The sequence below is a fragment of the Hypanus sabinus genome, chromosome 20 (genome assembly GCF_030144855.1).
Source record: "Hypanus sabinus isolate sHypSab1 chromosome 20, sHypSab1.hap1, whole genome shotgun sequence".
In the NCBI taxonomy this organism is placed as follows: Eukaryota; Metazoa; Chordata; class Chondrichthyes; order Myliobatiformes; family Dasyatidae; genus Hypanus; species Hypanus sabinus.
Genome location: NC_082725.1, coordinates 61,513,282 through 61,541,188, shown reverse-complemented (window position 1 = coordinate 61,541,188; position 27,907 = coordinate 61,513,282). Strand labels below are relative to the sequence as shown.

At 39.9% G+C, this 27,907-nt stretch overlaps 1 protein-coding gene across 1 annotated transcript in view; it reads left to right on the top strand.

The window, feature by feature from the left end:
- pak1ip1 (PAK1 interacting protein 1) overlaps positions 1–27,087 on the top strand; it is a 38,810-nt gene extending 11,723 nt beyond the window's left edge. Inside the window, exons 5-10 of the mRNA XM_059945615.1 lie at positions 15,748–15,800; positions 17,221–17,366; positions 20,509–20,606; positions 22,116–22,215; positions 24,840–24,966; positions 26,782–27,087. Coding sequence (XP_059801598.1) covers positions 15,748–15,800; positions 17,221–17,366; positions 20,509–20,606; positions 22,116–22,215; positions 24,840–24,966; positions 26,782–26,945 — 688 coding nt within the window. The 3' untranslated portion in view covers positions 26,946–27,087. The remainder of the gene's footprint in view (positions 1–15,747; positions 15,801–17,220; positions 17,367–20,508; positions 20,607–22,115; positions 22,216–24,839; positions 24,967–26,781) is intronic.
- Positions 27,088–27,907: the final 820 nt, after the last annotated feature.

Here is a 27,907-nt window from a genome sequence, read left to right as displayed (position 1 = left end):
TGTAGGTAAATTATAAATGATCCGTGACCTAACTCCATGCATCTGCCATTTCTTTATGTTGTTTATTGTCCTTGAACATTAAAAACTTATAATCGGAATTAGCCAAGCATCAGTTGTCATCTGCTATTGTTTTGACCTCATCTAGAAGTATTTTCTAATTTAACTTCTTTACTGTCTAGGTTCTGTTCTTTAGCCCAGATTCTTCAACTACCAGAAATGCTTTCTCTTTATCTACCCTATCAATTCCTCTTAACATCAAAAAATACTTAAATTTAACACCCCTCAACTGCCTAAATTTGGGAGTGGGTAATACAATCTAGGTTTGTGTAGTGAAGTACAATTCTGGTAAGTATACTTTGCATTCTCTCCAATATAACCTTGCTAAGGAATAATGCCTAGTTTTGATCACAGTGCCCCAAGCAATATAAAGGTGAGCATTCCATTAGCCATATAGGTTAATATCTGTCCCAGTCCACAACATTTTAATACTTTATATGGACCTCCTGAACCTCATCTTCTTATTCCCCACTTCTTTGAATCACCACTGCTCGTATCTATTTTTGATCTAACAGTGAGATCTTGATATAACTTTCTAAAACATATGTTAGACCACAGCTGGAGTAATGCACACAGTTCTGATCCCTAAATTATAGGAAGTTCATGTTTGCACTGGAGAAGGTGCAAAGAAGACTTATGGGTTATGTGTCTTTTTAACCTATTATGATACACACAACTAATATTGGCATGATGGATAAATCTATTAATTTTATCTCTTGGAATACTAATGGTTTAAATCATCCGATTAAACGTAAAAAAATATTTAAGGTATTCCATAGATTGAACGCTAATATTATTTTTGCACAGGAAACCCATATTAGGAGGGAGGATAATCAACGTTTTTTTAGGTTCTGGAAGGGTCAACAATTTCATTCGAATTGTACCGCTAAAATTAGGGGTGTGTCTATTTTTATAGACCCCTCAATTTTGTTTACACATCACAAAATTATTTCTGATCCACAGGGCAGATTTTTGTTGATAACTGGTTCACTTTTCAATCGGAAAGTGGTTCTAGTTAATATTTATGCCCCAAATTTTGACTGCCCTGAATTTTTTAAACGTTTATTTGCTTCCCTTCCTAATCTGAATGAATATATGTTGATAATGGGTGGAGATTTTAATTGTTGTTTGAATCCTTTGATGGATAGATCTAAACCTATTCGAACTCTTCCGAATAGATCAGCCTTACTTATTAATTCTTTTATGGTTGATTCGGGAATTACAGAAATATGGCGGTTTTTGAACCCTAAAGATAAAGAATTTCCATTTTTTTCACATGTATATCATAGTTATTCTAGAATTGATTACTTTCTTATTGATCATCGGTTATTAACGGATGTTATTGATTGTAAATAGGATTCTATTACTATTTCGGATCATGCACCTTTGAAGTTATCTATTAAGATTCCGGACTTTTCCAATAATGTTAGATCTTGGAGACTTAATGCTACTCTGCTTCAAGACCCAGAATTTGTCACCTATATAAAACAGCAAATTGATTTGTTTTTCTCAACAAACTATACTGAAGAAATTGACAGAGGAATACTTTGGGACTCTTTTAAGGCTTTTATCCGTGGACAAATTATTTCGTATTCCGCTGGTAAAAGGAAACAAAGATATTTAGATATTGCTTTATTAGTGGATAAAATTAAGGAAATTGATAAGATTTATTCCGTGACTCCTACCATAGAACTTTATAAGAAGAGAGTTGAGCTTCAAATGGAACATAGTTTATTATTATCTTCTTCAATTGAAAATCAATTAATTAGGACCAGAGCTCAATTCTATATTCACAGTGATCAAACTGGTAAACTGTTAGCTAATGAATTAAAAGCTATTTCGACCAGGCGACAAATTATTAAAATTCGTAAACAAGACGGTAATTTAACCACTGATCATAAAGAAATCAATAATACTTTTCAAGATTTTTATAAATCTTTATATCAATCAGAATTTGATGGTGACCTGTCCATGATGGATAATTTTTTTAACAATTTGAATATTCCTAAACTGATTGGTGAAGATCGTAGCTTGTTTGATGCTCCTATCTCTATGGCCGAAATAGGTGAGGCTGTCTCATCAATGAATTCAGGGAAAGCTCCTGGCCCTGATGGTTATATTGTAGAATTTTTCAAAACTTTTTCTTCTTTGCTTTCCCCTTGGTTATGTGAAATCTTTAACGATGCATTTGCTAAGAAGAGATTACCTCAGTCTTTTTATGAAGCTACTATCTCTCTAATTCTTAAAAAAGATAAAGATCCTACTTTATGTACATCTTATCGCCCTATATCATTATTAAATGTAGATTCTAAGATTCTTACAAAAATTTTAGCCACTAGATTAGAAAAGGTACTACCACAGATTATTTCAGAAGATCAAACTGGTTTCATTAAGAATCGGTTTTCTTTTTTTAATGTTAGAAAATTGATTAATATAATTCATACTTCATCACCCACAGTCCCAGAATGTGTTATCTCATTAGATGCTGAAAAAGCCTTTGATAGAGTTGAATGGACATATTTATTTAATGCATTGAGAAATTTTAATTTTAGTCCTAATTTTATATCGTGGATTAAACTAATATACTATAAACCTGTTGCTTCTGTTCTTACAAATAATTATAGATCCTCCTTTTCTCAGTTATCTCGTGGTACGAGACAAGGTTGTCCTTTAAGTCCTTTATTATTTAATATTGCGTTAGAACCTTTAGCCATTGCTATTTGTGAATCTCCTAATATTTTTGGTATTAATGAGAAATCATATAAATTATCACTTTATGCTGATGATTTGCTGTTATATATTTCTGATCTTGATAGATTTATTCCCACTATTTTATCCTTGTTGGCTCAATTTGGTAGTTTTTCTGGTTATAAATTAAACTTAGATAAGAGTGAATTATTCCCTTTAAACGCGCAAACTTTATTGAATGACAGGATTCCATTTAAAGTTGTTACTGATAATTTTACCTATTTAGGTATAAAAATTACCAAGAAATATAAAGATTTATTTAGACTGAATTTTTTACCTATGCTTCTTCAAATACAACATCTTACTACAAGATGGTCTCCCTTATTCTTATCATTAGTTGGTCGGATTAATGCTATTAAAATGATGATTTTACCGAAATTTTTATATTTATTTCAAGCCTTACCAATTTTTATTCCTAAATCCTTTTTTGACAACATTGATTCAAAAATTTCCTCATTTGTGTGGCAAAATAAAAACCCCAGGTTAAGTAAAAGGCAATTATAAAAATCTAAAAAAGATGGTGGTTTAGCTTTGCCTAACTTTAGATTTTATTATTGGGCGAATAATATTCGTAACCTAACGTATTGGAAATTAGATTTGGACTCATTATTGTGTCCGCAGTGGGTAAATTTGGAATGCAATGAAGTAAAGGGATATTCTTTATTCTCTGTTCTTGGTTCTTCTCTTCCTGCTGATTTAGTTAAATTCAATAAACAGATATCTAATCCTGTTATTAAACACACATTACGAATTTGGTTTCAATTTCGGAAATTTTTTACTCTGAAAAACTTTGTGCTTGATAGTCCTATTTTATTTAATTTTTTCTTTAAACCTTCCTTGACAGATCAAGCCTTTAGCATATGGAAAAGGAAAGGTATAAAATGTTTTCGTGACCTTTTTTTTGAAGGTACTTTGATGTCTTTTGACCAACTTTCCAATAAATTTAAATTACCTAAATCTAATTTCTTCAGATATTTACAAATCAAAAATTTTTTACATAAAGTTTTACCATCTTTTCCCAACTCAACTTCAACGGATTTCTCAGATTTGATTTTTACCTTAAATCCTTGTCAGAAGGGATTAGTTGCTTTTATTTACAACATGATTATGAAGATACAACCAGAGATGTCTGATAGAATTAAACAACAATGGGGAAAAAGAACTTCGATACAATATACCAACAGATAAATGGGAAAAAATTTTACAAATGGTTAATTCTTCTTCTATATGTGCTAAACATGCTTTAATACAATTTAAAATTGTACATAGAGCTTATATGTCTAAAGATAAACTTGCTCGATTTTATTCTCATATTAACCCTCAATGTGATAGATGTCATTCAGAAGTGGCTTCACTGACCCATATGTTTTGGTCATGTCCCACTTTACATAACTATTGGAAGGACATATTCGTTACCATTTCCTCAATTTGGAACATCGATTTACAACCTAACTTTATTACTGCAATCTTTGGTATACCAAATGAGGATGGTAATCAGTTTTCTCCTTCAATCAGACGAATGATTGCTGTTGTAACATTAATGGCCAGAAGGTCTATATTACAAAATTGGAAAGAAGTAAACCCTCCTACCACGTCTCAGTGGCTTTTTCAAACTATTTCTTATCTGAGTTTGGAAAAAATTAGAAGCACTATTTTTGACTCGTCAATTAAATTTGAAGAAACTTGGGGACCGTTCATTCGACATTTTCATATGAATTAATTTGGCCTTTCCCAGACCTTCTCTCTGTTTATTCTTGTTCAGGTATGGAGTTCCGGAGTTCTTTGACACTATCATATACTTATAAACTGTTATTATTGCCCATGTTAGTTTTAGTTTAGTGTTTGTTTCATATATATATTTTCTTTCACACATCTCTAATTTTTTTTTCTTTTTCTTTTGATGATTAGTTTTGTTTTTTTTCATATATAATTATATAGACTTGATTGATTAATGTACTTTTTTGTTGTTGATGTTTAATAGGATATCATTATCCTATTATTAATGTAATCTTAAGTCTATTGTATTCATAACCTATTCATTATTATGTTATGTTTTTTTATATTTATATGAAACTCAATAAAAAGATTGAAAAAGAAAGAAAAGAAAGATGGAGAGTGACATAGCTAATTCAGAAACAAAGGTTCTGAACTTAAAGAAGGGTAACTTTGAAGATATGAGACGTGAATTAGCTAAGATAGACTGGCAAATGATACTTAAAAGGTTGACGGTGGATATGCAATGGCAAGCATTTAAAGATCGCATGGATGAACTACAACAATTGTTCATCCCAATTTCGCAAAAGAATAAACCAAGGAAGATAGTGCACCCGTGGCTGACAAGGGAAATTAGGGATATTATCAAGTCCAAAGAAGAAACATATCAAAGATGTTCAAATACAAACGTAGAGTTCACAAAAAAGGATTAACGTATCGAAAAAGACTTTAAAAAAGGAAAAAAAAACAAATATATATATATATCCCAAAAAGAAAAACTAACCTAACCAATACTAATCTAACAGAAAAAAAAACTAAGAGCAGAACATGGACTGTTTATGGCATCAAAAAGAAAAGACCATTAGTGTCACCAGCTCCAAATCTCCCTACATATATTAACACAAGAATAGGTTTGGAAAGAGGTCAAATCACATCATATGAAAGTGTTGACTAAAAGGCCTCCAAGTCTGATCAAATTTAATAGAAGGGTCGTATATAACACTTCTGATTTTTTCTAAGTTTAAACATTACATAGTTTGAGAGAACCAATGAAGTGTAGTGGGAGGATTAATCTCCTTCCAATTCAGCAAAATCGATCTTTTAGCCATTAATGTGAGAAATGCAATCATCCGACATGCTGAAGAGGTTAAATGGTGTGGTTCTATCATTGGTAAACTAAAAATTGCCGTAATAGGATGAGGTTGTAAATCAAAACAAAACAGTTGAGATAATATCAAAGATATCTTCCCAATATTTTTTCAGAGCAGAACATGACCAAAACATATGAGTTAAAGAAGCGGTCTCAGAATGACATCTGTCACACACTGGACTTATATGAGAATAATAACGAGCTAATTTATCCTTAGACATATGGGCCCTATGAACTACTTTGAACTGTATCAACAAATGTTTAGCACGTATAGAGGATGAATTAACTAATTGAAATTTTTTTTGCCATTTTTCGATAGGTAAGGTAAGCTTAAGTTCCCTTTCCCAATCGTTTTTAATTTTATTAGATGCATCTGAATGAATTTTCATAATTATGTTGTAGATAGATGCTATTGCACCTTTCCGAGAAGGACTTAAGTCTAAAATTTTTTCCAAACTATCCGTAGAGTGTAAGTTTGTGAAAGTAGGAAGGACGGTATTTAAAAAGTTTCTAACCTGTAAATATCTAAAGAAATGAGATCTAGGTAAATTATATGTGTTAGATAATTGCTCAAATGACATGAAACAATTATCCAAAAATAATCAGAAAATCGTGAAATACCTTTAGTTTTCCAAATCAAATAAGTTTGATCCATTATAGAGGGATAGAAAAAAGTTAGATACAATAGGACTTGCTGGAATAAATTGATTTAACCCAAAAAAAATTCTGAAATTGAAACCATATTCGTAAAGTATATTTAACTATTGGGTTATCTTGTGGCGGCTCATTTCCTAGCGTATGCGAACCGACTCACAATTAGATAGCCTACGGGGGTTTGCGAGCACAGAGCTTTGGAGCCTCTTCGCCATGGGGGGCCGGTTGACAGAGGCTTAAAAGTGAGGCTGAAGTTTTCGAATAAAGTTTTTCCTTCGACTGCAGTTACCGACTCCGTGTCGTAATTTTAGCGCTGTTTGTAGCACACCGCTACAATTGGTGACCCCGACGGTCCAAACGATTTTTGGACCAGAAATGACCGACGCCGCCTCTGTTCATGCGGTTTCGTTGAAACTGCCGGGTTTCTGGACACAGCGCCCGGACCTATGGTTCCAGCAAGCCGAAGCCCAATTCCACGTTCGCCGGATCACCTCAGAAGACACCCGCTACTACTACGTGGTGAGCTCCCTCGACCAGGACACAGCTGCCCAGGTCGCGGAGTTCGTACAGTCGCCCCCGGCAGACGGCAAGTACACGGAATTCAAAGCCCTGCTCCTCAGGACTTTCGGACTCTCACGGCGCGAGCGGGCTGCCCGTTTACTGCACCTGGATGGCTTGGGCGACAGACCTCCATCGGCTTTAATGAATGAGATGCTGTCTCTGGCCGAGGGACACACAGGCCTCATGTTTGAGCAGGCATTCCTGGAGCAGCTGCCCGAGGACATACGCCTGCTGCTGTCCGACGCGGATTTCAGTGACCCCCGGAAGGTGGCAGCCCGGGCGGACTTGCTGTGGAACGCCAAAAAGGTGAGCGGGGCGTCCATCGCACAGATCTCCCAGCCACGCTCCCGGCAGCAAACCAGTCCAGGCCCGGCCGCAGAGCCCGCCAACCCCCGGCCCAATGACCACTGGTGCTTCTACCACCAGCGGTGGGGCGCAGAAGCCCGCCGTTGCCGCCCGCCCTGCAAGTTCCCGGGAAACGCCAGGGCCAGCCGCCGCTGATGGCTACGGCGGCTGGCCATCGGGATAGCCTCCTGTATGTGTGGGATAGCAGGTCGGGACGCCGCTTTTTGGTCGATACTGGGGCTGAGGTCAGCGTTTTACCTCCGACAAGTTACGACACTCGCAGCAGGGCACCGGGGCCCCCCCTGAGGGCCGTGAATGGCAGCACAGTAAGGACCTATGGCACCCGTCAGGTGCAGCTACAGTTCGGCCCCAGCCAGTTCACGTGGGACTTCACACTGGCCGCCGTAGCCCAACCGCTTCTGGGTGCGGATTTTTTGCGAGCTCACAGCCTGCTGGTTGACCTGCCCAGGAAGAGACTGGTACACGCCGAGACCTTTCAGACGTTCTCCCTGGGCGCGGCCCAGTTGCCAGCCCCTCACCTCGGCTCCATCACGCTGTCCGACAACGACTTCACCAGGGTCCTGGCGGAGTTCCCATCGGTTCTGGCACCGCAGTTCACAGCAGCCATGCCCAGGCACGGCGTACAGCACCACATCCCGACACAGGGACCCACCCCTCCATGCCCGTGCTCGGCGGCTTCCCCCGGACAAGCTCCGACTGGCGAAGGAGGAGTTCCAGAGAATGGAGGAATTGGGGATCATCCGGCGGTCCGACAGCCCCTGGGCTTCCCCCCTGCACATGGTGCCCAAAGCGACGGGGGGCTGGAGACCGTGCGGCGACTACCGCAGGCTGAACGAGGCTACCACACCGGACCGCTACCCTGTGCCGCACATTCAGGACTTCGCGGCAAACCTGCACGGCGCCCGGATCTTCTCCAAGGTCGACCTTGTCCGAGGGTACCATCAAATCCCGATGCATCCTGACGACGTCCCCAAGACGGCTCTCATCACCCCGTTTGGCCTCTTCGAGTTCCTCCGCATGCCGTTCGGCCTGAAGAATGCCGCACAGACGTTCCAGCGGTTAATGGACGCGGTGGGACGGGACCTGGACTTCGCGTTCATCTATTTGGATGACATCCTCATAGCCAGCGGCAGTCGTCAGGAGCATCTGTCCCACCTCCGTCAACTCTGCGCCCGACTGAGTGAGTACGGTCTTACAATCAACCCTGCCAAATGCCAGTTCGGACTTGATACCATTGACTTCCTGGGCCACAGGATTACTAAAGACGGGGCAACCCCTCTGCCCGCTAAGGTAGATGCGGTCCGCCACTTCCCCCGACCCACCACGGTCAAAGGCCTTCAGGAATTCGTAGGTATGGTCAATTTCTACCGCCGCTTCCTCCCTTCAGCTGCCCGGATCATGCGCCCCCTGTTCGCCCTGATGTCGGGTCCGAGCAAGGACATTACCTGGGACGAGGAGTCCGCCGCCGCTTTCGTTCAAACGAAGGAAGCTTTGGCTGACGCCGCAATGCTAGTACATCCCAGAATGGACACCCCTACCGCCCTCACAGTGGACGCATCAAACACGGCAGTCGGTGGGGTGCTGGAGCAGCTCATCGCAGGTCGCTGGCAACCCCTGGCGTTTTTCAGCAAACACCTGCGGCCACCCGAGCTCAAGTACAGTGCTTTTGACCGGGAACTGTTGGCGCTCTACCTGGCAATCCGGCATTTCAGGTACTTCCTAGAAGGTCGGCCCTTCACCGCGTTCACGGACCACAAACCGCTTACCTTTGCGTTTACGAAAGCATCCGACCCCTGGTCATCCCGCCAGCAACGCCACCTGTCCTACATCTCTGAATACACAACGGATGTCCGGCACGTCTCGGGTAAGGACAATGTCGTGGCGGATGCGCTCTCTCGCCCTACCGTTCATGCCCTTTCCCAAGGGGTAGACTTTGAGGCACTGGCAGAGGCACAGCAGGTAGATGAGGAGATTCCGAGTTACAGGACTGCAGTCTCTGGTTTGCAGCTCCAGGACCTCCCCGTGGGCCCAGGTGAGAGGACCCTACTCTGTGACGTCGCCACCAACCAGCCCCGTCCGGTCGTCCCCGCAGCCTGGCGGCGACGTGTTTTCGACTCCATTCATAACTTGGCGCATCCCTCCATCCGGACAACTGTCCGGATGGTTTCCAGCAGGTTCGTTTGGCACGGACTCCGCAAACAGGTCAGTGAATGGGCCAGGACGTGCATGCACTGCCAGACGGCCAAGGTTCAGCGGCACACCAAAGCCCCACCGCAGCAGTTCCATCCCGCCCACCGGCGTTTCGACCACATTCATGTGGATATCGTGGGCCCCCTGCCAGTGTCGCGCGGAGCGCGTTACCTCCTGACTATCGTGGACCGGTTCACAAGATGGCCAGAGGCGGTCCCGCTCACCGACACCACCTCCGAATCTTGCGCCCGAGCCCTGATCGCCACCTGGATATCCCGCTTTGGTGTACCAGCCCACATTACCTCCGACAGAGGCGCCCAGTTCACCTCCAGCCTGTGGTCAGCTATGGCCAGCCTTTTGGGGACTCAGCTGCACCACACCACTGCCTACCACCCACAGTCGAACGGGCTAGTGGAGCGTTTCCACCGTCACCTGAAGTCGGCCCTCATGGCCCGCCTGCGAGGAGCCAACTGGGCGGACGAGCTTCCCTGGGTCCTTCTCGGCATCCGCACAGCGCCCAAGGACGACCTGCACGCCTCGTCGGCCGAGTTGGTATACGGCGCGCCCCTGGCCGTCCCCGGGGAGTTCCTACCAGCCCCGAGGGGGCAAGAGGAAGAACCCGCTGCAGTCCTGGGCAGACTTCGCGAGAAGCTCGGTAACCTGGCCCCCATACCCACTTCACAGCATGGGCGGCACCCGACCTGCGTACCCAAAGACCTACGGAACTGTAAGTTTGTGTTTGTACGAAGGGGCGGGCATCGGCCACCGCTGCAGCGGCCATACGAGGGGCCGTTTACGGTGCTCCGGAACAACGGGTCCACGTTCGTGCTGGACGTTGGGGGGAAGGAGGAGGTTTTCACGGTGGACCGCCTCAAGCCGGCCCATGTGGACCTGGCGCAACCGGCCGAGTTTCCGGCGCCTCGGCGCAGAGGCCGACCTCCCAAGCAGGTTCTGGCCCAGGCTGTGGACATTGGGGGGTGTATCGCCGGTTCTGGGGGGGGGTTATGTGGCGGCTCATTTCCTAGCGTATGCGAACCGACTCACAATTAGATAGCCTACGGGGGTTTGCGAGCACAGAGCTTTGGAGCCTCTTCGCCATGGGGGGCCGGTTGACAGAGGCTTAAAAGTGAGGCTGAAGTTTTCGAATAAAGTTTTTCCTTCGACTGCAGTTACCGACTCCGTGTCGTAATTTTAGCGCTGTTTGTAGCACACCGCTACAATCTAATTGTTTATGCTATTTAAAAAGAGCAAAGGGAAGCGAAGTCCCTAGAGTACAATCCAGTGAAAACCCTTGTACCGAATTGCATTCAAGGTTTATCCAATGAGAGCTTAATGTTATATCTAAGTCCCATAACCAGAATTTCAAATAGCAAATATTAATTGCCGAATAATAAAATCTAAAATTCGGCAGTGCCAGACCACCCTCCTTTTTAGACTAATGTAAGTATTTTTTGCCTAGTCTCGGATTTTTATTCTGCCAAATATAAAAGATTTTAGAATCAACACTATCAAAAAAAGATTTTGGAATAAAAATTGGTACCACTTGAAATAAATATAAAAATTTAGGTAATATAATTATCTTGATAGCATTGATCCGGCCTATCAATGACAAAGATATTGGCGACCAATTAGTAAATAACTGTTTAATTTCATCAATTAAAGGTAAAAAGTTGGCCTTAAATAAATCCTTATGTATTTTGGTAATTTTGACCCCTAAATATATAAAATAGTCAGTAACCAATTTAAAAGGTAAACATCCATATATTGGGAGGTGTGTATTTAGAGGAAATAGTTCGCTCTTATTAGGTTCAGTTTGTAACCTGAAAAATTACTAAACTGAGCCAACAAAGATAAAACTGCGGGAATGGATTCCTCAGGATTAGAGGTATACAATAATAAATCATCTGCATATAATGATAGTTTATGTGTCTCATCCCTGCGGGTAATACCAAAAATATTAGGTAATTCCCGAATAGCAATTGCTTAAGGTTCCAGAGCAATATCAAATAGTAATGGACTAAGAGGACAGCCTTGAATAGTGCCCCGAAATAAACGAGAAAAGGGAGATCTTTGATTATTAGTGTTAACCGAAGCTACTGGGGTATGATATATCAATTTAACCCAAGATATAAATGTCGAACTAAAATTAAATTTCTCAAATACAGTAAATAAATATGGCCATTCAACGGTCAAATGCTTTCTCAGCATTTAATGAAATGACACATTCTGGAGTACTACATGAATGCCCAATATTCATTAATCTCCTAATGTTAAAAGAAAAGTACCGGTTTTTAATAAATCCAGTTTGATCCACAGAAATAATTCGAGGTAACACCTTCTCCAAACTGGTCGCCAATATCTTAGAAAAAGTCTTGGGATCTACATTCAACAAAGATATCAGTCGATATGACACACTCTCAGTGGGATCTTTATTTTTTTAATATTAAGGAAATAGATGCCCTATAAAATGATTGTGGTAATTTACCCAATCTAATTGCTTCTTTAAAAACTCTACCTAGCTAAGGAGAGAGAATAGAAGAAAAGCATTAAAAAAATTATACTGTATAACCGTCTGGACCTGGTGCTTTACCAGAAATCATTGAATGAATAATGGCTTTTATTTCTTCATCTGTAATGGGAGTTTCTAATATTAAACATTCTTCGGGTGATAATTTCTGAAAATTCAATTTCCTTATGAAGTCGTACATAGTATTAGGATCATTGGTAAAATCAGAATTATATAAAGAGGTATAAAAATCTTGAAAAAGATTTCGTCGTGATTAACTGTCAAACTATCAACTTGTTTCGGATCTTAATGATTTGACTTAATAGTATGCACATTTATTTCTACTACCAAAGTGCATGCCATGCATTTTGTAACATTGTATTTTGTTTGCCACTTTCTTGCCCATTCTCCTAATCTTTCTCAGCCCTTCTGCATCCTACCTGTTTCCTTAACACTACCTGTCCCTCCATCAATCTTCGTATCATCTGCAAATTTGGCAAACAAAGCCATCTATTCCATCATCTAAATCATTTATTTACAGCATAAAAAGAAGTGGCCCAACACCGACCCCTGTGGAACACCACTAGACACTGGCAGCCAACCAGAAAATTATCCTTTCATTTCCACTCGCTGCCTCCTACCAATCAGCCAATGCTCTAACCACGTTAGTAACTTTCCTGTAATGCCATGGGCTCTTAATTTGGTAAGTAGCCTCATGTGTGGCACTTTGTCAAGGGCCTTCTGTAAGTCCAAATATACAACATCCACTGCATCTCCTTTTCCTATCTTACTTGTAATCTCCTCAAAGGATTCCAACAGGCTCGTCAGGCAGGATTTTCCCTGAAGGAAACCCTGCTGACTTTGTACTATCTTGTCCTGTGTTAGCAAGTACTCCATCACCTCATCCTTAACAATTGACTCTAATATTTTCCCAACCACTGAGGTCAGGCTAATTGGTCTATAATTTCCTTTCTGTTGCTTTCCTACTTTCTTAAAGAGTGGAGTAACACTTGCAATTTTACAGTCCTCTGGTCTGGGTGACTTATGTACCTATAGGTCTTTCAGTTTTTTGAGCACCTTCTCTCTTGTAACTGCACCCACTTTTCTTCCTTCACACACTACAACATTAGGCATACTGCTAGTGTCTTCCACAGTGAAGACTGATTCAAAATACTCATTTAATTCATCAGCCATCTCCTTATCCCCTGTAATTATTTCTCCTGCCTCATTTTCTAGTGGTCCTATGTCCACTCTCGTTTCTCTTTTATTTTTAACATGGAAACAACTTTTACTATCCACTTTGATATTATTTGCTAGCTTGTTTTCATATTTTCATCTTTTCCCTTTTAATTGCTCTCTGTAGGTTTTTAATAACTTCCCAATCCTCTATCTTCCCACTAATTTTTGCTTTGTTGTATCTCTTTTTTTTGCTTTGACAATAGCTTTGACTTCCCTTGTCAGCCATGATTGAATTAATTTACCATTTCTTCATTTTTGGGATACACAAGTCCGGCACCTTCCTCATTTTTCCCAGAAACGCACGCCAGTGCTGCTCTGCTGACATCCCTCCCAGCAGCTGCTAACAATTTACTTTGGCCAACTCCTCTCTCATACCACTGTAATTTCCCTTACTCCACTGAAATACTGCTTCATCTCCCTATCACATTTCAAGTTGAACTCAGTCATATTGTGATCACTGGTTCCTAAGGTTTTAAAAAACCCTTAAGCTCCCTAATTGCCTCTGGTTCATTACACAACAACCGGTTCCTGCATGTTAAAATTTCCCATGACTACCATAACATTGGCATTTTGACATGCCTTTTCTATTTCCTATTGTAGTTGTTCATCTCCCAGCCACTGTTGGGAAGCCTGTATGTAACTGCCATCAACGTCCTTTTACCCTCGCAGTTTCTTAACTCAACCGACAAGGATTCAGCATCTTCTGATCCTATGTCATACCTTTTTAATGATTTGATGCCATTCTTTACCATTAGAGCCACACCACTCCCCTCCGCCTACTTCCTATCCCTGGTTTCCTGAGGGGAGAATTTTGCTTCGCAAATTTGTTGGAATTCTTTGAGCAAATGACAGGTAAGAAAGGGAAATGAGATGCGGTGGATTTGAGATGCCAAGGTGTCACTCATGAGGTGGCTAAACAAGATTAGAGTTCATGGTGTTACAGGAAAGATACTAGCATGGATAGAAGATTGGCTGAATGCCAGGAGGCAAAGATGGGGAATAAGGAGGGCCTTTTCTGCTTGGCTACTGGTGATTAGTGGCGGCAGGGGTAGGTGTTGGGGCCTGTATTTTTCACATACGTGTCCGTGATTTAGATGGCTTTGTGACCAAGTTTGCAGAGTAATGAGCTATGTGGAGGACCAGGAAGTATTAAGGAAGCAGGGAGTCTAGATTAGGAGAATAGGCAAAGAAGTGGTAGATGGAATACAGTGCAAGGAAGTCTATGGTCATGCACTTTAGTAGAAGAAATAAAGGTGTAGACTATTTTCTAAATGGGGAGAAAATTCAGAAATCAGAGGTACAAAAGGTACTTAGGAGCCCTAGTGCAGAATTCTCTAAAGGTTAATTTACTGGTTGAGCCAGTACTCAGGAAAACAAATGCAATGTTAGCATTCTTTTCGAGAGAGCTGGAATATAAAAGCAAGGGTATAATGCTGAGATGTTATAAAGCATTGGTCAGACCATTTTTGGAATATGGAATATGAATTTGGAACAAAGGATGTGCTGGCATTGGAGAGGGTTCAGTGGAGGCTCATGAGAATGATTCCAGGAATAAAGATTAACGTATGAGGCTGTGGACCTGTACTCATTGGAGTTTAGAAGAACTGCAGTGGGGTGGGGGAGGAGAGGATCTCAGAAACCTATCATGACCTGAAAGGCCTAGATAAAGGATTTTAGAAATGGTTGGTGCCTGGTTCGGTATTGAGAATCCATCCATGGGTTGTTGCTCTTACTGTGTTTCAGTTTAATGAAAACTGTAGGGATCATTAACCAACAGAACTGACATGACTTTGTCACCATGCCCACTTTTGGGGGTGGGAAGTATAGATGCAATATTGCAATATTTTTAAACTCTGGGCTATCTTGATGTGTTTTTCAGTTTTTGACAAAGTTGCATTCATTATAGAAAGATTTTAGACATTTCTGCATGCCAGGCAGGTCAGAATAGTTAAGGGATCCCAAAATTGATTCAAAATTAGCTCAATGCAAGTAAGCAAATGATGTCTTTTGTGACTGGTAGGCTGTTACCAATGGAATTCCACAGGGCTCAGGATATAGTCCCTCTTTACAATTTATACAAACCTAAATGTATGGTTCACGATAAAGCTGTTTTGCAGTTGGGGCAAAAATTGGTCGTATGGTTGGCAGTAACAAGGAAAGGATGGTGGTAGGGTCTGGAATTTGCTGTCTAAAAGGGTGGCAAAGGGGGAAACACTACTCATATTTAAAGAACTAGATGTGGACTAGAAGAGCTGTGACCTGCACGTCTACGCACATGAGACTGGAAGGTGGAATTAGGTTGAGTAGTGCTGAATGGTCTTATCTGTGTCCAAAAAATTCTATGGGTTTCAATGGTTATTTCATTAATGTATTCCAGCATCTGAGCGACTTCTCTGCAAAACAGATGAACACAAAGTACAGATATTTATTGGCAAGGGATATGAATAGCAATTATTCAAATGTACCAAAGTGGACTCTATAGGAAAAAGTTGAGCTTACCCTTTACGCCACAGTATGACGTGATACAGCTTTTCCAGTAATTCATGTATTTTTATTTTTTCAGAACATGGAATCTAATTGATGGAAAAGCTGCATTTGTGAAATCAATAAAACAGAGTAAGTTGCTTCTGTACTTCTGAGCTTGAGGCCTGAGTCCATTGAGTGGTGCCTAAAAAGTCTTTAGTTAACCACAACAGGTCTTCTGTTGAGGGAAACCCTGGGAGGGCAGCTCCGACTCCATTCTGGATGCCACGCTACACCACCCCGGTAAAGCACAATGGCTTTGTCTCTAGCAGCTGCAAACAGGCTTCAGGCCTAGTCCTCACTGCAACTGAGGCCAGGGAGCACCCCAGCCATTCACCCCTGCTGTCAGAGTCGCTTTTCATTCCGAGATTCTCTGACTCGAGAATCGGCAAGAAACTCTCCCCAGCATCGAGGGAGAGAGTGTGATTGCTCAACTACAGAGACCACCATCCATAAATCTGCCGCAGTAAAATCCTGATGTTCCATCTCCAATGACACCTCCTGGAGGAGCCATCTTCCAAGCCATGTCTGGAGAATGTCAGAAAACGGTTGGCTGACGAGTTTCAGGAATGGGAACTCATTTGCCGATTAATAAAATGCAGTTTTATTAATGCAGAACGAAACATTAAAGAGAGCAATTTAAGCTGTTCCTGCAGATGAGCTTGAAGAGGCAGCCATCCTAACTCCATTGTCCAAAGGGAACAGCAAGCAATTGGCTGATGGTTTAGGCCTGCAGTAATTTAAGTTCTTAGTGTATAGTAGGATCTTGAATTATGTTTATGTAGAGCAGCAGCATCTTTTGTTGACCCCATAGAAGCTGCTGTATCCAGATGTACTGCTATCTTGCCAGAAGTCACTGGTTTTGAATCTCGTGGGCTTTAATTTTTTTTAAACATCCAAAATCTTTGCTAAAAACCCATGTAGACTACATTAATCTCACTACCTCCTCATTAACTTCATTACCTCCTCAAAACTTTTCTGGTCAATGGTCATGGAGTTCCCTTGACAAATCCATGCTGAATATCCTCACTTCACTTATTTCCCTTTTGAAATTCATCCCTAATGCTTTAAGCTGAAAAGGAATAGAACAAGCTTTTCTTACTATGGACTTTGGATTTGGCAGAGGGAGCACACTTGCCCTGAATCCTCTCAGTCTTTTTAAAAGCATTTGTTTTTAATTGAGTTCGTTTGAACTAGTAGGTTAAAGTCCATTTTGACTTGTAAAATTGGCTTTCACTCATTTTACAACATTTATTATTTTTGTCCTTTTCCATAATTGTACTAAATCAATTGTTCTGAGTACAGTTATAAAGTTGTCTCCCATTGATGTTCCCTTAAGCTGCACATCTCCCCATCTTTTTTGAGCTTGTACTAGTTAATAATTATGGACTTGTCTGGTGTGGTGAAGACATTGCATTATTATTTAGGAAGATGTTTCATAGCATTTGTCTTTGTTGCAACTGTCACTATAAAGAGTGGTGCTGCTTATGGCCCATTATATTTGTTGTTTTAGATGCTCACATTGTTCTGTGGTCCCCCAGTGGAGACAATTATGTTGTGGTTTCAAATAACCAATTGGATATTTATACTCTGAAAACAGCCTCCATCAGTGGTACTATCACCTGTGATAAAAGGATCTTTTCAGTGACATTTATAACGGTATGTTTGTATTTGACTTTCCTTGACTTGCTTGTAAGGATTAGACTTCCAAAAATGTGGTTAAGTCAGTTAAATTTTTCTTAATTGTCCTGCCTTAACATTTTCACCCTTATTCCCTTTAAAAAGAGCTAATAAAGGTATAGTGAATGTGTCATCTTCAATTATTTAACAGAAGGGATTCATTTTCTTTGTAATCCTCACAATTGCTAGAAAATTGAGATTCTTCTCTCCTTCCACATAAGTGGAAGACAAGGTGAAGGAGAATCTGGAGATCAACAGCTTCTACAGATATATTACGAACCAAAGGTTAGCAAGGAACAAAATGGGTCCTTTTGAAGATCAATGTGGTCATCTATGCGTAATGCAAAAAGAAATGGAAGGGATCTTAATTCAATTGTTTTTTGCATCTGTACTTACTTAGGAGATGGACACTGTGTCTTCAGAACTGAGGCAAAACATTAATAAGGTTATGGGCAGTATCCCGATTACAGTGTTTGCTGTCTTGAGGCAAGTTAGGGCCTGGCAAGCTGTCACCTTGGACCTTGTGGGAGGCTAGTGCAGAAATTGCAGGGGTCCTTGCAGAGGTATTTAGAATGTCTGTAGCCACAAATGAAATGCTAGAGGATAGCTAATACTGTTCTGTTGTTCAAAAAATGTTCTTAAGCATAGCAAAGAAATTATAGGCTGCTGAGCCTGATGTCAGTAGTGGGTAACTTATTGGAAGATATTCTAAAGAACTGGACAGGGCCTAATGGTGGATAGTCAACATGGCTTTGTGTGTGGTATGTCATGTTTAACCAATCTTTAAGTTATCTGAGAAGCTTACCAGGAAAGTTGAAGATGGAAAGGCAGTGTATGTTGTCAAAGGCACTTTGGCAAAGCTTTTGACAAGGCTCCACTTGGGAAGCTGTTTCAGAAAGTTTAGTCGCTCGGCATTCAGGATATTGTAGCAAATTGGATTCAACGTTAGTATTGTGAGAGAAGTCAGAGTGGTAATAGATAGTTGTCTCTCTGACTGGAGTTGTTGTTTGTCATCTATATCAACAATCTGGATGATAACATAAATTGGATCAGCAAATGTGCCGATAACACCAAGACAGGGTATGTAATAGACAGGATAGAAGGCTCTTAAAGCTTGCAGTGGGATCTGGGCCAGCTGGAAAAATGAGTTGAAAATTTTAATGCAGACAAGGTGAGATGTTACATTTGGAAGGACAAACCAGTGTAGGACTTGAAAAGTAGGTCTGTAGTAGAATGAGTGACCTGGGAATACACAGCCATAATTCCTCGATAGTGGCTTCACAGGCAGATAGGGCAGTGACGAGGGCATTTGGCACATTTGCCTTCAGTGCAGCATGGTAATGTAGCGGTGACATATTGCTTTATGTCGCCAGGGCCATAGGTTCAGTTCCTGCTGCTGTCTGTAAAGAGCTCATACGTTCTCCCTATGACTGTGTGGGTTCTAAAGATGTATAGATTAGTAGGTTAATTGGTCACATGGATGTAATTGGACATGGGCTCACTGGGCTGGAAGGACCCATTACTATGTTGTATTTTAAATAAGAAGAAATAGAATCAAAATGAACAGGAGTTGAGATGTTGTGTTAGAATTGAATAAGATGTTGTAAGACCTAACTTGGAGTGTTATGTGCAGTTCTGGTAATCTACCTACAGGGAAGATATCAATAAGATTGAAAGAGTACAGAGAATATTTACAAGGATGTTGCCAATACTTGTTATAGTTATAGGGAAAGTTTGAATAGGTTAGGACTTTATTTTCTGGAGTGTAGGAGAATGAGGGGAAACTTGATGGTGGTGTACAAAATTATGAAGGGTATAAATAGGGTAAGTACAAATAGGCTTTTTCCACTGAGTTTGGGTGAGACTAGAAGTAGAGATCATAAGTTGAAAGGTGAAATATGTAAGGTGAATTTGGGGGAGAAATTCTTCAATGAAGAACATGTCAAAACAGGTTAAACTGTACAGTGTTGGAGGACGTACAGTAGCTGATAGTTCTGTTTGCCCTCCTTTGTTTTGGATGCTGGTAGTTTGATAGTTGACATAATCTTTAAAATATGGGCTTGCCATAATGCAAAGTAAACACAGATAAGCAGGTACATAACATTGAACCTATACAGTGGTAAATACAAGGGAAATGCCTTTGAATTAGCACTGGAAGATTAGAAATATTCTCAGCTTCCATGCCAACTAATTTAACACCACAACTAAAGCAGGTAGTAGAATATTAGAGGATATATCACACAGTACAAAACATTACAGGTATTCCTTAATCTGTTTTGTGCAGTCCAGAGACAGTAATTGAAAGAAAATGGAAACAGAAGACATCTAGCATTTTGACCCAAAAAGAAACTGTCAAAATTGTACTTCAGTGACTTAGCTAGCTGAAGTCTTTGAATATCAGGTGAGGGGGTATGGAAAGAGATGCTGGAAATCTAAACTTAAAAACTGAAAATGCTGGTAACACTCAGCAGGTGAGGCAGCATCTGTGGAGAGAGAAATGATTAACCTTTGGGTTAAGGACCTTCCATCACCATTGAGAAGGTGAGTGAGTCTAGGTAGCTGAGAATTTAGAGCGATGGATGGAACAAAGTCTGTAATGGAGTGAGATGATCAGAATCAGGTTTATTATCACTGACATATGCTGTGAAATTTGTTGTTTTGTGGCTGCAGTACGTTGCAAAATTGCAATAAATACCGTAAGTTACAAGAATTAATAAATAGGGCTAAATAGGAATAGCGAGGTAGTGTTCATGGACCTGATTGCAGAGAAGAAGAAGTTATTTCTAAAATGTTGAGTGTGTGTCTTCAGGCTCCTGTACCTCCTTCCTGATGATAGTAATGAGAAGAGGGCATGTCCTGGGCAGTGAGAGTCCTTAATGATGGATGCTGCCTTCTTGAGGCATTGCCTTTCGATGGTGGGCAGTCTTGTGCCAGCTGGGGTAAAGTGCAGAGATGGGGACTTTAAACCTGCTGTACTTTTGTACATTGGGTCATTGGGATTGCCAGTATTTCCCAGGAAGACCAGGTGCCTTATATTGAAAGGCATTATTTTACAAGAATTCCTACAATTAAATTATTTTTACTTTGGTAATAATATTAAGTATGTTTCATTGATTAACAGGAATCTATCATTGCTATTGCTGGAGATGAAGAACATGTTAGACTGTATGACATAAACTCAACAAACTGTCTTTCTGAATTCAAGGCTCATGAAGCCAGGTATTGTTGGACTGAAACTTCATTAATATTGTTCATTAGCATTTAGATGGAGATGTCCTTTCTGGATAAATGTTCCTTTAATTCTACACCATATCCTTACTGAACCTTATGGATTACATCAATGTCCTAGTACTGGTACTTACTCAGCAACTCAATCGATCCTTACATTGTTCACTGGCCCTCAATAATCATCTTCTGCAAATTTCTCCATTTCTATGTTCATCTCTAGTTTGTTTATCACCATTTTGCTCTGGGAAATTCTGTCTGCCTAATGCTTTTTTGAACAGTAAATGCCCTTTCTCCTCATCTCTAGTTATCTCCAGTTGCTGTTATCCAGGGTAGGGGAGTCTAAAGATGAAAAGCAAAAGTTTAAGGTGAAAAGGATAACATTTAAAGGGACTCAAGAGTGTTGAGTATACGGAAAGAGCTGTAAGAGAAAGTAGTGGAGTCAAGTACAATTACAATGTCCAACAGACATTTGAAATGGTTCATGAATTTGAGAGGCTTAGAGGGATTATGGGCCAAATACAAGCAAATGAGACAGTTAAGGAGGATGCCTTCGGCATAGATGAGTCAGGCCAAAAGGTCTGTTTCTGTGCTGTATAATTTTCTGACTCTGTCTAGTTTAGACTATCCATATTGTGTGTTGTCTGAGCCTGGTTTAGTAGGTCAAGTTAGGATTTATTGTGGACCATGATTTGTTCTTTCTAGACCTTCCATAATTTTGAAAACCTTAGTCTGAACTTTTGCTTCATTGTCTGTCTAAAATTATGAATACTGCTGATATTGTCAGTTTTTGGTTTTGACGTCTGGTGATTCTGCAGTTTAAGTCATTTCTACTATGAAATCTTCTCCGTTGGAAAATATTTGTATTTAAATATCACAGTGTTTTCTCAGAGATTCTGCCTCACAGTTAAAGAATTGTTTTTGGTTTTCTACAAATTCTAGTCTTGTTTATAGGATAATCAAGAAGGAAATAAGGTAATTGATCAGTTACTTGTTCTGTTTTAGTTGTGTTTGTTGAGGGTTAAACATTGTCCAGATTATAAGGACAACTTCTTCGAAACAAGGCAACTCCCATTCTTTGAACAATACAGAGGAGCTTTTATCTTTCTATGAACAGACAAGACGCCAGTTAATCGAAGACAATGTGACCACTCCTCTGCGCAACTGAATAGTCAGTCACTGCTGTGAGTTTAAGTTCTGTACAAGGGTTTGATCCTGTAATCATCTGATTCAAGAGAAAAGTGGTATCTGGAGACACAAATTAACATTAAAAAGATCTGATCAGTTCTGGACTATGATTAGTTTGTGTTGAAGGAGGGTGCTACCCACTCACTTGGGTATGTTATGACTTCGATAACAGTGGTTGGGGGAAATAATGCCTTTGCACATAGCATATTTCAAACAAAGTCTTATGTCTGGGTATTGGAAGGAATTTCTCTTTAGTCCATTAAATTCTCCATTCTATTACTAATTACCTAACCTAAACTTTTGAATTTTCTTTAGAGTGAAAGTGTTGTACTTCTTTCAAGTGGGACAGAATAACATTCTTGCCACTGCATCCAGTGATGGCTACATTAAACTATGGAAGCTGAACATTGAAGTGGTAAGCATTCATCTTGTCTTATGAATATTAATTACGAAACCAAGAATATGATGGGGGAAGGAGAGAGCTGCTGGTCAAGTGGAGCTGTGATGAAAATTCAGCAATGAGAGACATTAATTACTTTCTCTGTCTCCACAAATGTTGCCTATTCCATGTTGAATCTCTAAATAACAATAATTTTTAAAAAATCTTTTATATTTTATCACTGTTCCTACCTACTTACCTATTACTATTTAATTTACTACCACTTACCTAGGATTGCCTGCCTCTAAAAAGATGTACTCTTCTCTCTGTTGCGATTTCTGATTGCCATGTTTTCCATTTTTGTATCACTTTATCATTGGCTAATTCTGATGGAAAGTTAACAACTTGAAACATTTACTTCTTTTATTCTTAATATGGGCTGTTTCACTCTTGGAGTATTTGCTGGTATAATTTAATTACTGTTCCCAAATATATCTTGCAAAAAAAACTGAAAATGCTAGAAACTCTCAGCAGGTCAGACAAATCTATGGGAAGTTTTCAGGTTGAAAATCTTTCATCAGAATCCCAAACAGGACAAAAGAAATGTTAAACCTCAGGGATTTGGAGTAAGTAGTGTCTCTCAAAAGGTAAAACTGGGGTGACCCTGAAGATGAGCTTTAAATAGGGTCATCATCATTATGGGCCGTGTCATATGATGTTGATGATCATGGTCTTTATGACCATGATTATTCTTGGCAATTTTTTCAAGAAATGGTTTGCCATTACTTCCTGGGCAGTATCTTCACAAGACTGGTGACCTCAGCTATATCAATATTCTTCAGAGATTATCTTCCTGGCATAAATGGTTGCATAACCAGGACTTGTGATATACTCTAGCTGCTCATATGAGCATTTACCACCTGCTCCCATGGCTTCATGTGACCCTCATTGGGGGGCTAAGCCGGTGCCCAAGCGTGACTTGCAGGCTAGCGGAGGGAAGGAGCACTTTCCACCTCCTTTGGTAGAGACATATCTCTGCCCTGTTAACCAGGGTATGTGGTCAATCAAGTAGTGCCCAGCAAGAGTGCCAAAAATCAGAAAGGAGCGTTTGCAATCTCTTCAGCCAGAAATGGCAAGTGAATGATCCACCTCTGCATTCTCGTGAAGCTGGTCGTCAGCCAGTTTGGGGCCAGAAACAGCTGAACACAGTCCACCTAGAAGATGCAAGTCAGAAATCTGATGAATAACTGTATGCCTGATTAAATACAGCTTCAATCACAAGCCAGAAACTTGTCATGATTTAGAGCAAAATAACCGTTTGATCAGTCTTGCAATTATAACCTTAAATACTCCATATGTTCTATTAGCAGTATTATGATAACAAGGGTGTCTCACAACACGAATTACTCCAGTTGCCTATGACAGGCATTTTGCATATTGTAGCCACAGTGCCTACCATCTGCAAAGTGCATCCAGCAGTTTGCTATTTTGACAGTACCTAGCATATTATTATCTCTATTGTTTGGAAGGGCAAGTAACAAAAGATGGGGGTGAGAGAGAACATCTTTTGTAAGTTTCAGTAGAAGTTTCATCCTAACTTGAATATTTTTAGGAATACTATTTCCATTACTGGGTATGTAAAATCTAAGAACTCAAACTTAACAGCATCTTAAAACATGCAGATTTTAATGATCCATTAGGATGAGTGACCACCAATTCTTGAGGGTAATTTGGGAAGGTCAGTAAATGCTGTCTTTGCTCATGTATTGAGAACATACTAAAAGTTTTAAATTTATTTTTAAAATTAGTTTTCATAGATTTTTTGTAGCCATAAGTTGCTTGGTCTTATCCATATGTTCTATTAACAATACTGTGATAACAAGGGTGTCTCACAACATAAATTACTCCAGATCCCTATGACAGGCATTTAGAACATCTCAGCTCTTGGAGCGGCACAAAATGTTGAAAGCATTTGTTAGTTTATTTATAACACCTTTATCCAAGGATTCTATATGCTTGCCAGTTTTCGTGAACTTTGATATTTCCATAGAATCTTTGTCAGTAATATGGGAGCTGTCGGCGTTGTCAGGCTGCTCTGCAACATTACCGACAGAACTCCTCACTCAGTCAAGTAGAGAGAATGCCTTCTTTTACTCAATGACAAACTGATATTGAAGAGAGCTTTACACTAGCATGTCCAATTTAGCATCCCACCAGCATTCTGCCAGTGGTGTTTAGTTTCAAAGCAGAGTGATGATGAAGCCCATTGCTATTTTTGAGTCTGTCTTTCCAGATAAAAATGTAGAGATCGCTGATGCGAAAAAAGAACTCAAATACAATGAAACCTTTGAAATAGAGTTCTGTGTGAAACAGAAATGTCAGGAATATTTAAAGCTAAGAGAGAGCTAGTGAAAATAAAAGAATTCTGGATCAACCACAAACACAAGAAAGTATATCAGTTGAATGGTCAATTTTTTTAGTGTTAAGTACAGGAATTACATCCTGCTCTCCTCTCAAAGTTTGAGAAAATAAAGGGCATCGAGGAAACATTTTTAAAATATGGGACAGAAGACATTAACAGAATGAATTGGTTTAAAAAGATCTAATCTGCATCTGTAGATGATATTTGCAATTTATTTCTCCGTCTATTTACATTCCAGATTCAAAGTGGTCCATTACTGTTAAGTGAAGTAAATACTAAAGCCCGGCTTACTTGCCTAGCGGTGTGGCTGTCAAATCCTGCATGTGTTCCACAAGAGGCTGAGGAACAAGGCTCTCACTGTGATGGTATGGAGGCACATTTGCATCTTTGCTTGTCTACTCTCTGCTCTTGCAATTCTTACCCCTTGAGCAACCATGATTTTAATTGCTTATCTGTTGGTGTCCATGTCTTCAACTATGATGGCACTGGAGCTTCTGAAATTCTTTCCTTCAACCACCTCACTGCATCTTTCCTCCTGTTAAGTTGGTCCTTATAGTCTACACTTTTGCCCAGACATTGGTTTCCTGCACGTCTTACATGACATGGTGCCAAACTTTATTTGCTAATATTCCCATGAAGCACCTTGGAGTGCTTTAATGTGTTAAATATCAAGAAAAAAGCTTAAGTAGTAACTGTGGTAGTGTCAATCACCAAGCTGAAAACTTTTTGTAGACTGGCTCAATTGGACACCTGGACACATTTAGATAGCCCAAACTTGATTGGCATCTTAAGGTTGATTGCTATAAATAGTGATCTTTCATAGTTTTTCATTCAGTAATTTTGTGACCTGGTTTCATACTTCTGACATCAATATGAACGAAAGTTGATGCTTTGAGAAGAATTAAAAGCTGTTAACCGTGAAGTAGGCAAAACCATTTTCAGGATTTTCCCTGAGAACATCTGGAAATATGACTTGTACCATCTGCACCTTTCATGACCATAATTTTTATGAAATGTGTTCACAACCTGAAACTCTGTATGTCTCCCATTCCACTGCAATACTTTTCCACCAAGTATCAAACTAAGCCAGAGACTCCCTTTATTCCTAAAGTCTCTCCCTCCATTCTGCAGTCCAGCTGCACAAAGAAATCTTGGAGATTGTTATGGAGATTAATGTTATGGAGGTCACCTGCCAACATAAGGCTGAGAGATACTTATCTCTTGGTGACCTGAATATGACTGGCTTGCCGGCGAGTAAGGGGTGGTAGGGCAGAGCTAGGTAGGTATGTAGGTAGCTAGGTAGGTAACTCTTCCAGTGTGCCAGCTTTCAAACTAAAACTTGTAGAAATATTAGCAGTCACTCTAGGCACTTGCAGGTTAGCTGGGCAAAGGATCTGATCCACGTAACTGCACTGCAAATGGATGATGCCCTTGAGATTTTAAAAGTAAAGTTCATTTGCATAGACTTCAAGAAAACTTGGTTTCTACATTTTGCTAAATAGTAGGAAGATAGTGGAGCAAACTTGCAGACAAATTGCAGATTGGTGCAAGAACAGTAAAGTGATAAAAATGAAGACTTCAACTGTCCTTCTGTATGCAGGGAAATTAATAAAAGAGCAAAGAGAAGCAGGCATTCTGAACATTGAGTTCCAAATTATTCTTGATTAGTATGTGTCAAACCCATCAAGGAAAGATTCCTCACCAGTCTAGAAAATGGTATCGCGCAAATGCAGCATATTTTGAGAGAACCAAATTGGGAAAGTGCTGCCATCATATTTAGATTAGTTGTAGAAAAGGGACAATCAATTCTGGAAGTATTTGGCAGGATTTCACCCATAAACATGGTATTTATTTGAGTAAAATGCTATTCTTCTCAAAATTATTGCTACCGATACAAACCAAATGAAGATCTTCAAGTGAATTTGGAAATTGTTGGACTAGTTTAAATATGAATATGAGATTTCAGTGTAATTATTTCAGAGGACATTATTAATGGAATCTGTATCTCCAAATACATCTGGTATCTAATTAGAAAATTTACATTTTTGTAACAAAACCTACTGGAAATGATGACCTTTGAATCCTTGATCTTAAATCTGATGGATTAGACAATACTGTCATTAAATAATAATTAATTTTTCTCTTTAAGTTTTAATTCTCCTGCATTTGTTCTGTTGCAGAAGTTACAGCTACCAAGACATATAAAGGGAAAAATGAACTGAAAGCAACTCCTGAGGTTGAGATCATTCATCCAAAGACAAAGCAAATTTTACACAAGAGGAAAACAGTTGTTAAAACAAAAGAGAGAAGAAAGAAAATGAAACAACAAATCAACTTGAAATAAACTCTTCCCTTTGTGTCAAATAATGTGCAGCCAAATTGTTCCATGGATAATCACAAAGACTATTTTTATGGTTTTATATTTGTAAAGAGAATATGTGGAGGATTTCATATTATCCAAATAAAACTGCTTTCTTATATCTGTCCTTTGGTACCCCAAAAATTACTGGATTACTAAACAGGAAGCCTAATTGCAGTTGCCAAATTAGAGTAAGAACCTGTTTCCAGCACAAGATGCATGCAAATTTATTGTACTGGTGTCTAAATCCATCCTAATTCAAAGCACCAAGGATATGCTCTGTGGCAGGTTCTGGCATGAAATGGTGTCTTGGTGTGGATGGGTTAATCACTTCCCTTGGAAAAAGTCATTAAAACTTAAAACTGACTCCGAAGATTTAATTGCAACAGTTAAATGTTAGAAATTGTAGAAGTGATTGGACCAAGTAGTATGAAGGGCAACTGATAAGAAAGATGGATAGAAACCAGTGGGATGCTAGAGGTAGCTGAGGAAATTGTGAAGGTATTAGTAATAATCTTTCAAGAATCACTAGATTATAGAATGGTTCCAAAACACTGGAAAATTGCAAATGCCATTCCACTCTTCAAGAAAAGAGAGGCAGAAGAAAGGAAATTATAGGCCAGTTAGTCTGACTTCAGTGGTTGGGAAGATGTTGGAATCAATTTTTAAGGATGTGGTTTTGGGGTACTTGGAGGCACATGATAAAATAGGCCATAGTCAACATGGTTTCCTCAAAGGAAAACCTTGCCTGACAAACCTGTAGGAATTCTTTGAAGAAATAACAAGCAGGATAGACAAAGGAGAATTGGTTGATGTTGTATACTTGGATTTTCAGAAGGCCATTGATGAGGTGCCACATATGAGATGCTTAACAAGTTAAGAGCCCATGCTGTTACCAGAAAGATATACTAGCATGGATAAAGCAGTGGCTGATTGGCAGGAGGCAG